The sequence below is a fragment of the Cariama cristata genome, unplaced genomic scaffold (genome assembly GCF_000690535.1).
Source record: "Cariama cristata isolate BGI_N322 unplaced genomic scaffold, ASM69053v1 scaffold40238, whole genome shotgun sequence".
NCBI classification, from domain to species: domain Eukaryota; kingdom Metazoa; phylum Chordata; class Aves; order Cariamiformes; family Cariamidae; genus Cariama; species Cariama cristata.
In genome coordinates, this window is record NW_009631403.1 from 1 (window position 1) to 12157 (window position 12157).

General features: G+C 36.3%; 1 protein-coding gene across 1 annotated transcript in view; it reads right to left on the reverse strand.

Annotated features, from left to right (window-relative positions):
• Window positions 1-5076: 5076 nt before the first annotated feature.
• ANKIB1 (ankyrin repeat and IBR domain containing 1) overlaps window positions 5077-12157 on the reverse strand; it is a gene marked incomplete at its 5' end in the record, with an annotated part of 36365 nt that continues 29284 nt past the window's right edge. Inside the window, 3 exons of the mRNA XM_009705929.1 lie at window positions 5077-7124; window positions 7473-7606; window positions 9223-9334. Of these exons, the coding sequence (XP_009704231.1) occupies window positions 6372-7124; window positions 7473-7606; window positions 9223-9334 (999 nt within the window). The remainder of the gene's footprint in view (window positions 7125-7472; window positions 7607-9222; window positions 9335-12157) is intronic.

Sequence of the window (12157 nt, forward strand, 5' to 3'; positions counted from 1 at the left end):
AGGAGATCAGGTCAGTCCAGCAGGACCTGACTTTCATAAACCCATGTTGACCGGGCCTGATCACCTGGTTGTCCTGTACGTGCCGTGTGATGGCACCCAACATGATCTGCTCCATCACCTTCCCCAGCACCAAGGTCAGGCTGACAGGCCCGTAGTTCCCTGGATCCTCCTTCCAGCCCTTAGATTTCATACGAAGTGCAAACCAACCTGAGTTATTTACCATTGCAGGTTTATTACTGTTTTACACTTAGATTTCAAAAACATGACAGAAGTTTGTCCTTTTCTCTCACCTGCACTTAACTGGTTACTTGGGATTGTCATTGTAGTATTTTTTAATGATTTTTTCCTCTGGGGTGGGCAGCTCCCTGCCCCCCTGCTTCTGATATAGCCCCAGCTGCATTTTTTAAAGTGGTGCTCAAGTCCTTCCGTGGCTGTAGTTCTATGTATTGCATGGGGAGTCCCTGTTTCTGAGGAACTGTGTAGTTAGAGCCTTTCCAGAATCCTGAAAGGTGGCAGGCTCATGTTCTAATTTTGTGACTTTCTGTCTCTTCATACACTAGTCAAAGGACCTGCTGTAGTAGGCAATAAACTGAGTCGAAGTTTCATTCACTGTCTTCAGTGGGACTTCACTGTAGTACCTGAAATGTTTCTGGTTCTGATCTTTGCACCTGTAGCCTTTGGCATTCTTTGTGCCATCCTGCAATGGCAAGTATAATTGTGAGTACATGAGACAATTGTGAGTATACCTCATTTCCCATGAAGCTTTGCAGCACATTTCTCTATTTGTTGGATTCTGCAACCAGTTCAAGCTTGCCTAGGATATTTTTCCATGGTTTAATCCGGGAGTTTTTCCTACAGTCCCTGTTTTACTCCTTGTCTGGCTCTGTTAGTGAACTTCAACCGTTCTCAACACTGTTATTACAATGGAATGTAGAACTACACTCACCCTTATTTGAGTTCATTGAAGTTTCTTCAAAGATGAAACAGGACTGCTGTGCTGTGTTGATACAGCAGAAGCCCTGTACTCAAGCAAAACTTAAAAGGGCTGACAAGCACGAAAATAGCGATGTAATAGGAAATTATAAGAGGACATATTTTCTTTACATAACAAACTGCTGTTATGTTTCAGTGTAAAGATTTCCAATGTGTGTCTACAGAGCAGAATAAGTTCATTTATGAAAAATGTTTTGTTCTTTGTTTTTTGAACAGTAGCTACAAATAGGTCCTGCCCTAGTGGAACAGTAGTCTTCAGAATTTCGATAGTCTATTCAAAGTGCATCTCTGGTGTTATCTCACCCAGTTACCTAATTTAAATCTCTAACACTATTTTGGAGAAGAGCCATATGGTAGCAGAGAGTGCAAAAATCCATCAAGATTGGCTCTGTATCAAGGGGAAGTTACTTCATCTAAATATCTTACATATCTCCTTGTATAATGAATAAACATTATATACACCATAAAGGTCTACATCCTAATGTTTCTTTCTGTGCCACATATATTGTGCTCACTTTGTAGAAATAGAGTAAATGTGGTTTTTACTTAGACCATCGAAGAGTCTACCAATTTCTTCTGCCTTCCAGGACAGAATTAATCTAAAATAATGGTGTATGGGATTGGATGGCTAAATTATAGCCAAGTAGAATTTGGACTGCTGTGCTGAGTAACACTGTCTGCATATGCTCCAAAATACAGAGCTGGAATTTTAAGCTGTGCCTGGTGCTGAATTACACGTAAAGACATCATGGTCAGAAGGAGAGCCTCAAACTCCAGATGCCTGAACAGAAAATAAAGACCACTAATTTCAAAATAAGTTTTGTTTTGTTTTTAAATTGCAGAATGTAAAGTTTTCTGCTTTAACATGTATAAATTCTAGTATTTGCAATTGCACTAGTGACTCTTGGCTGGCTACTTAATATGACATTTCTGTTGTTTGCATCTCTAAAGGTGATTATGTTGGCTACATGGGCTGCCATGCTAAAAAATGTAGACAGCAAGACTGACTGTGGCATTTGCAGAGTAAAAATGCTAGGGTCTGAGTAAGACCTTATTTTTCAAATAGATTATTATAAATAAAATTGATCTGATAAGCAGAGCAGAAGGTGCAGTGGCCAAAACATAACTGATGAATAATTTGTATAGTTATGTTCACTGTTGCTCATAGAAAAACACCTGGGTTCATAAACTGACAAATACTCCTTAAAACTATTTATGTAAAGGTAAATCATTCCTACGCAGTGAACAATTCTTCTGTAAAAATCCCAAGATAAAATCCCCCATCTTTCTTCCAGTATCTTGTGGTGGATAAGACACTTTTGCTGGGATGAAAATATCACTATAATCTGAATCCTGAAGATTATGTATTTGCAGTACTGAACATCTATTTCGATATATGAAGTATTTTCTTGCTTATATTCCATTTATCTGGATATTCATGCAAATCACCTAAAAAGAAAAAATACATGCAAAACACCTTCTTAAGTTTGTATTTCACTGCAGAAAGGATTTCTGTAAAGATCAAGACCTGCATAATTTTAAAGTAACACCATCCTGTAAACAATTAGCTTTAATGTTTTGTTGGTGAGATGTAACTTTAAGTTTCTATGAAGAGTTGAGGAAAAAAGGGCTTTGCAGTTAAGTTAGGAAACATTTTTTCTTTACTCTCATTCTATTTTTAGTATTTTTTAATGAACTATTTAAATTGTTTTATGTTATTATATATTTGGAGGATAGTATAAATTCTATACTTGCCTATTTTTGAAGTGGAATGAAAGCATATCATTGCAGAAAGTCAAATCTTCATTCCTATCTTTGCCCTCATACAAAGACTGACAGCAAACGCAGCTCTACGCAGTATTTACAGGGGATCCATCTCCTCCTTTTGACGCACATCGTGTGCTTTACTCTTCAGTTAAAAGGATGAGATGGCAAAAATGACACTGTTTTGCATCATCACTGGCTTCTCTACATCCTTCAAGTTTCCATATCTGGCTGATCTACAGAAAAGTAATAAGGACAATAATCAGTATATTGTCTAATTCCGAGTAGATTGTCTAGACAATTTTTAGTAAAGAAACTAGCTATCATAGATCCATGTTTGGCTTCCATTCTTACCAGCCCCCATGAGTATTACAGTGGGATGCCTTGTGTGTGCTGGGAGAGGGGAAGAGAAGGAGGAGAAAGTAATAGTGAAACTGGCCTCGATAAACAGATCCCTGAAACTGGGCTGTAGGGTGTCTGATTTTGAAGCATGTTGTTATGATTTTAAACACCTCAGAAAGTATCTTTTAAATTTGTATATCTATTAGTATGTTCTAGCTGCCATAAAACCAAAAATCTCTCTTGTGATACTCACCATCTTAGTAAAACTCAGTACTTGCTAATTGCAGCGTATGCAGTGACACCACAGCAGCAGGTGACGGAAAGTGCCTTACAGTGACTAATCCAACTTTGTACATTAGATTTTAGAAGCTCTCCAGCATCTTGGCATGCTTGTTGGAGGAAGCTAATTAAATTACTGTAACAATGAACAGAATAGTTTAGTACCTGTTAACGTAACAGAAGCAGTCTGGAATTTCCTGGTAACAACAGAAACTGGAACTTAAGTGGCACTTAAGTAACACTAATTAGCAGGATCTTCCTCAAAAATTAGTCCTGCCCCCCCCTTTAGCACCACTATTTGTAGTGACAAGGCATTACTCTACAAGTAGTAGAGCACTCTAAAAACAAGTGCACAATACGGCTGTAGCAATTAAGACAAAATTGTCTTATTTTAGATTTTGTTTTCAAAGCTTAGTGAATATATGTACCTTATGCTTAAAAGTCAAAACATTCAACTTACTACATGGTCCCCAGCTCATCTGGCCCAGGACTGAACATAATATCCTAAAAATGTCTATCATCAGTCTTAAGAATCTGCTACAGTAAGTCTAGGATGTAATGAGACAGAACGGAATTAGTTTAAGTAATAAATGTTTAATCAAAGAATTTTACATATTATTAACAGCATTCATTTGGCCAAACATCTACATGGTTGTAGTATCCTACTTGTATATAAAGTGGGAATGTATCAAGTATAGACTATGAAAGTGCAAATAACAATTCAAGGTTAGAGTAATTTTTTTACATTATAAAATTAACAGGTTTACAAAATAGTCTTGCCAAACTTTATTTTTGAATTGTAAAGTCAATGACTATGGTGTTAAAATAAGTACCAAGAAAATACAAATTTAATAGGCTAATTTCATGCTCATAAGAGTAACACGGAAACAATGGATACACTGCACAACCTAACCAAATTACAAAAAACCAGAACCCACAAACTTCACTATCTTCACAGAGAGCACTCTTACATATCTTACTGTAACTTTGCAAGACATCTCAATGCAATACACAATCTTTTTGTGAGAATCTTTCTTCCTTGAATTGTAATTTCTATGTGAGTTGAACAACTTTCAGACCAATTCATGTTTTAGCTGAAGGATTTTATACCATAGAACAATTTTAAATAGGTATTTTTCAAAGATGCCCAAATGTTCATGATTATGTCAGGAGTAAGGCAGCTAGAGGAAAAGTTGGAAAATTATTTGAGACTATTCTATTGCATTCTCTCTAAAGATGCTTGCAAAATGAACTAGATTTTTATGGGGTGAGGGTAAAAGATTCTTATTTCATTTTTTACTAATATGAACCTCATTACTGCAAGGTTCAAAAGCTGGATTTGCATGAATTAGTTACCAAAACACTCACTTGAACTCACAGTAATCAATACATAAACTTTGCTATCATGACACTTGCCTATACATACTCAGTAGTAATAAACTTTTATATCATATCAACAAATCTCTGGTAACAGTTAAGCAAAACTTAAAATGGAGTGTATGCAATTTGCTCATGTTATGACAAGTTTTGATTATATGTAATTAAAACAGCCATTTCAACAACTTACTCTAGTTGTAATTACATACTGTACCATTGTATCTCACTAACTGTAGATTGATGCTTTTAAGCAATTCTAAAACCAGTTTTTTTTTTTTCACGGTACAACAACTAGGAAAAGGGGGTTTTGTGGTTTGGTTATTTTTTTTTAAATTTTTTTTTACACTAAACAGTAATCACACAGCAAATGAAAATTGTGCAATTGAACAAATACCTAGCAGTGTTTTGTTTATGCAAAAACACTGACTGAACATTTATTTATTTACTGTAAAGGCAAGGCCATGGGTGGTTTTATGGAGGTCTTTGCAATTAATAGCATAATTACTCCAGAACAGACACTGAATTTGAATTACTTGTTTAACTGTGGCAACTATCCAGTTGGGTTAGGCAAAGGCACCGTAACATGTTGAACAGAATGTGTTATCTGAACTTTAATTGTGGGACCGGCTAATATATGAAAATTCTGTATTCCTATGTTTTTATAAAATGTTATTAAAAGTAATTGCACCACTAGTGCATAGAATGCTTTGTAGAATTATGAAAACAAAGAACTATGATTGCACTTCCATTAAAGTGTCTCTTAAAATACAGCATAGCTGTTGCTAACTCACTGTATTTTAATATTTAAAATAACTGTTTAACAGCAGCATTAGGTTTTATTAACTTAAGATACAGGCTACATTTAATTAAATGCAGTCACCATGGCAACATATGCCAGTTAAATTTAGAGAAGCAATGCTACCCAGTGGTTTCTTTCACTGCTAAGAATTGTAGGATTAGTTTGATAGAGTAACACTGCACTGTTTCGTTAGGCTACCGCCAGCTAACTATTCACAGTTTGGCACATCTGGACTGTAAATAGACATGAAAAAATCTTTGATTTTAGTGGGAAAGAATATCCCCTAAAACTTGTTCCTGGAGCAGTACTAAAGAGAAGCATAAATACCTCCGTTCACACTGCTAACAAAAATGAACAATGAGTAAGGAAAAGTTACGGAAAACAAAAACAAAATGCAAATGAATTGCTAAATGTTATTTTGGTGAAAGAATGAGTTCTAAAAAATGGAATAAACTATTTCTTAGGAAAACCAACCAAAATAATCAGTGTAAGCCTTTAATCTGTACTTTCAAGTTAAGGATCATCAACCTAAGGCTAAACAGATGCTGCATTGTATTAGGAATGTCGAATACAACCTACTTATTCCTCTTTCTTGAGAGCAAAAAGGCAAGGACTACCTAATTAAATGCAAAGGATATTCCTTGAAAGGTTCACATTATTATAAAGAACTACAATTCAAGAGAACTCCTAAATATCTGTTGTTTCATCAGTGGTTAGAACTGAGCTGTAATTAGGTGGATCAAAGCCTCCGTAATGCTTACTCCACACACTGTACGATCTGTCACTGCCATTCATTTACTCCAGATTTTGTTTTTATTCATACCAGATGCACATGTTCAATCCACTCACTTGAGGTTTGAGGAGTCTGACTTGAAGTATCTCCTGAAGCAGCCAGGGTGCTTGTTACCTCCCTATTATTATCGCCACTTTGTGATACTGTTTCACCTGGAATAACGGTTTCTTCAGAAGGGCCTTCCTCTGTTTGGGTTCCTCTGCCTTCATTTTTGAGTGCATCCTCAAACAGTGCATGCTTTTCCTGAGGCTCCAGCCCTGTGTCTGTAAGATTTGGTTGCCCTGCTGACCCATCTTCAGTACTGGGTTGCTGTGAATCCTCATCCGTTTCTGTACTTGTTGAGGGGATCAGAGCAATACTCTGTGGGTTCATGTCATGAAACCAGGCCATAATATTTCCAAGTAGATTTTCATTGGTGTTGGGATCTTGACTGCTGGAATCAGCGTCACTAGATGTTGAGTATAATCCACTTCTTGTATCGCTGCAGGGGTGTGAATGAAGATGATCAGCTGAAAAGGGATCATTGCCTGTGCCTAGTCTCATCAGACTGTCACCAAGTTCTAACAGCTCAGAACTGCTTAACGCGCCTCTTGGATTATCTATACTTATCGGAGCAGAGTCCAGTCTTGTAGGCAAAGAGGTACCTATTGCTCCTAAAGATGCCTCATTATTTAGAAAGTCTCTAGTTTCTTCATCTATGGCCAAGCCAGATTCTTGTAATGATAACTGAATAGCTAGTAGGATGTTTGGGTCATCTTCATCCAGAGAACTCAGAGCCTGTGGAAATACATAAGGTTGCTTTCAGAATAAAACTTTCATCTTGTTACATATGTTGGATGAAAAGTAATTTTGGGCTCAAATCTGAAATTAATTCATTATTCCTACGTGTCATTTATCAGAATCAATTTTTACTGACATAGTTGATAAAAGAATTTAAAAGGTGACTATTGTTACATTAGTGATTGTTTAGCAATTCTTACCAGTGTGAATGTATAACTTGTCCTAGATTCTCCTTTTCTCATCGAAGAATTAAGAAAATTTGCAGACAGGCAAAGTGACACAGAAAAGCAGAGCAGAGGAAGGCAAGCAAAGCAGAGAGAATGGAAAAGAGATTAGGGGAGATACCTGAAGAGAATCCTGGTTTTCAGAGCGACTGACAGGGGTATAGTCATGAAGCGAAGAGCTGCGCAGAATACCCATAGAAGCTGAACTCACCATGGAGGTGCCATGTCTTCTACTACTGCCACCTTCCTGAGTGTCTGTTTGGGCAATTGAAACAAAACCAGATGAAGAATCAGTGAGGAAGTCTTCTTCACTATTATTTACTGACAGAATTTCTTCCTTCCCTTTGGATTCCAGCTGTGTAATTTTATGTCTTTATTCACACTGAATGAAATAATCCAGAACACTCCTTCCACACCAACTTTTACACAGTGGCAAAACACCAGTCCCACTGTTTTAGGAGTGACTGCCTGGCTCATTTGTGCCTTTCTGCTCTCAATACCATTCTCCTTCTCTTTGAAAGGATAGAGTATGCCATCAGGAGCATGAGCCTGTTGGCAGGAGGGGTAAAGTGCTTCTAAGGCACGTACATGATTTATGGGAAGTCCTGAAAAACACTGCACATGCACACAACACAGGATGCATTTACAGGTGGATTACAACCAATGTTTGCCCATTTCTCTGTTCTTTCGAAGACGACTCAGCTGTAATGTTAACATTACATTAATTTTTACCGTAACATTGCAGCACAATTAAGAGTAGAGTCATGAGTGTATACCTCAGCAATTACTGACATTGCTGTTTTCTTAAAACAACCAACAAAAAAACAGAAATAAAATGCTGTTTCCAGACTGTTCTGTGATTAAAATAAATGTTGACTTTGGAAAACGCAATTTTCCACTTCAAAACTCAAAATGAAATAAGGTGAGACAAACTAATTCCCTCTTGCATGCTTTAACAGTATGCACTGGTCATCACTACAATATCGAAGTGTTCAGTCAAGTTCTAGTACTCAAATTAACAAGATGGTTTTGCATTTTACTTGTAATAGGGAAGGACCAAAGCTCACCAAAATTAAGAATACATGTTTATTTCTCCTCAGTAAAGGATTTCTCCTTTTGTTTTTAAAAGACAAGCTATGTATTGGATTTAAGTTCGTGAGGCACAGCGATGAGAGTTCGTGCAGCGCAGCATGGCTTAGAGACTAAGCATACAACTGGCAGCACTGAAGAAACAGCGTCACAGCATGATTTGGATTCGAGCTATTTTTGTACCTTTGCAAAGGTCGTGGCAGAGCGGAGACAGCCCAGACAGCCAAGTTACAGTGACCTTAAGGGACTGCGCTACCAGCCGTAGCACTGCTTAGAAAAGCAGCATGCTGGAAGTCATAGCTCATGCCAACTTGCTTCCTGGCTGTCTTTGCCAACACAGGAGTTTCTGAGCAGGGTTACAGCCTTATGACTTATTTTCCAGCAGGCCTGTAGCAGAGGAACCCTCTTCTACACTCTATGCACAACTGGTCTTTTTAATTGGCATGAAAGAGCTGGTATATAGATAAGGCTGTGGTATGAAGTATGTGCCCTTCAAAATGTCTTCAGAAAAGCAAACCTGCCCTAAATAGCTGAGGAGTTGTTAGTGAGAAGATCAATGCATTTCTCTTTAAAAAGAGGAGCAACCATAATGAAGTCAGCAACACTTCTAAGGTCACGTACAAAAATGCAAAAATAACCCTTTATATTGTATCCTGGAAAATACAGCAATGTATTTGAAACTTCTTTAAAGTGTATCCACAGAAGAACAAACACTATGGTCACTACTAGCAATTTCTGAAGTAGGAAGAGGAAAAAAAAACCAGCCCCAGGCAGGAACATACCTAATGTACTCTCACTGGGGTCATCAGGATCTGGAGTATTACTCAGCAGACTGTGCATGTCTCCACGTCGACGCTGTCTGTGCCTCCTCCGATACTGAAATTCAGCATATTCCTGCATAAACCAAAGGTTACAAAATACAGGGCAGCATGCAGTAATATTTTTCTGATGTAACAAGCACCACATTTTTATAAAAAATGTGTGATTTTATGTTTATTATAAAATCACCTGTTTTCAGAAAAATAAATTGCAAGTTATATCATGCAATGCTTAACATAAATAATAAAAAAAAATTCCAAGGTAATCCTAAATCTATAGAATAATGAATTAGCAAAAAAAAAATACATGACATATTACCAACATTTTAATACTTGCAATCTCCCTTTTTAAAGAATTCCAAGTACAAATTTTTTGTTTAAAAGCTTGGATGCCAAACTTTATATACACGCACATTGACACACTTTTAAATAAATATATACCTAGTGATTTTAGAACATAAAAACAATTAATCTGAATTAGAGCAATAGATTATCTCAGAGTCCCTGTGGTCAGCAATTGCCAGTAGAAAACAGCCTTTGGAAGACTACAGAAGGCTGGCAGACATACACCAGGACTTGTTATACATTTCCCAGCCTCCAGGACACTATGGCTCAGGAACTTCTTAAGCCACAGCTGATACTCTTCTACTGAACAGTCTTTGATGGATTTTTATTCCATGAGTTACAAATCTCCTCTATTTTTGCCTAACTTGAGCTGCTAATGAGCCATACCATACCAATTTGAACTCCTGCAGCGTGTAATTTCTCATGTTGTGTGTATTTACCAAAGACAGTTTATATAATATTTATGGAAAAGACTCATTTTTGACCACATCAAGCTAACATCCCAAGGGTTAATTATCTTAATACTTGGAAATAAAAGTTGTGATTTCCATACCTTTCCTAATATTAAGATACTAATGTTATACTTTTAGGCAAATTTCCAGATATGTTTTTTGGTTAGCACAGCTGACACTGAACCTGACTGTGTAAGTAAGATCTTTTGTCATCTTCAGTTATTCATTTACGCAAGGCAATAAAAATATACACATGGGTACTAGCTCTTCTCTTCAGCAGAGCCCCAAGTTGGGAAATCTGTAATCCAAAGGCTTCATTTGGCCAAAAGAATTGCGAAAGATAACATTAGCGTTAGTTTTCCCCTCTTACATTAACTCTTCATCCTAGAATATCTCAACATCTAAAGTATCTGAAAATTAAATCCAGAAGTGTAATTTCTCATACACAATGACCTTATTAATTTTGATAGTATTATGATGGTATGTTGTCTTTCCGTGAACTGTTTCAGACCAAGTTCTTACTCATAATGACATATGCAAGCCAAAAAGAATAGTTACAAAATCATTAGTGTGGGCAGATTTTTATCTATGTAAGAAGATCCATGAAAACTGTAAGAACATAAAAACAGCTGTACTGGACCAGACAAAAGGTTCATTTAGCCCAATATTCTGTCTTCAACAGTGGTTAGTAGTATATGCTTGTTAGCTTATGGAATAGCATAAAAACCAGGGCACATATGAAGTGATTCTTGAAAATATTCTTCCAGCTCCTACAGAGCTCAGGGATTTCCTAAATGGAAGGCGATGCCCCAAACAACAGAAGATCAAAACTTGATATGGAACAGTATAACTGAATTATTTTAAAAATATGTATTACTATGAATCAGACAGGAATAATGGGAAGTGATCCCTGAACACTAAGATTTATTAGTCATATCAGATCTTATCTCACATCTGTTTGCAATAAAATCATAGATTTTACCAACAGCCATTTAACTTTTGGTTGGTTTTTAACCTTTAGAAAGATATCTTAATTACTTCTGATAAAAATTTATTTCTGATTACTTGGAACAATTTTATACATGTGAGCAAAAGAAGTTTAATTTTGTTGGGTAGGAACATCATGGTTTCACACAATGGTCTACAACAAGCAGTGTTCCTTGCCAAAACCAGTAAGGTTTTCTGTAATAATCTGGTATGCACAGTTATTCTACTACTTGTCAGTAAAAGTACAGCTCTATGCAAAAAAATTTAGTACTGAAATTCACTAAAATAAACAAAGATGACCATTATTCATTCTACAAAATTCCTTTAGCATAGGTGGTTGCAAGTATCCTTGATAGCTATGTAGCAAAGAAACCAATTTGCATCATACAGTGCCACATTTAGGCAAATCATAAAAACTCATCAGCACCTGTCTAAGCAGGACTGCAATGGCATGTACTGCTAAACAGCTTATCAACATATTTCTTATCAGCTTTTTCTCATAACCAGTTCCATCCATACAGTAACATCACAATGAATTTGATATTATCAAATGTGGAATTATTTGAAAAGAAAGGACTAAAGGAACAAGACAGGAGAAGCAAATTGATCTTCTGTAGAGAAGCAAGCTATTTTCTTACCAGCATGATGATCACCAACAACAATAGCAAAGGAAATATATAGAAAGAGTATATGGAATTTTCCAGGATGCTTCAAAATGACTAGCTAGAAATAAAACAGCACCAAGGAAATGCTGAAATGAAGTTTCCTTCCTAACTGAATGCTTTAATCTAATGTTCTCAAGATATTAAATAAAAATTAAGATGATAAAGAAAAGCTTTATAGGAAGCTTCTTCTATTTTAGTGCAGAGTCTCAAAAATTATTTATTCTTTCCTATGTATAGATAGTGGAATATTCATTTTAAAAATTATAATTTTCATTCTTGTTTAAGTAGCAGAAGTTCATCTCATTTGAGTATGCAGTTTCCATCCTGCTTCAATACATAAAAAGAAACATTTGAAACAGTTAACAACATTTAGGTGTATACCTGTATGTTTTTTGTTGGATTGTACAAAAGGATGGAAATTTCTTAGACTTTTTGTCAAATTCTGCTGAA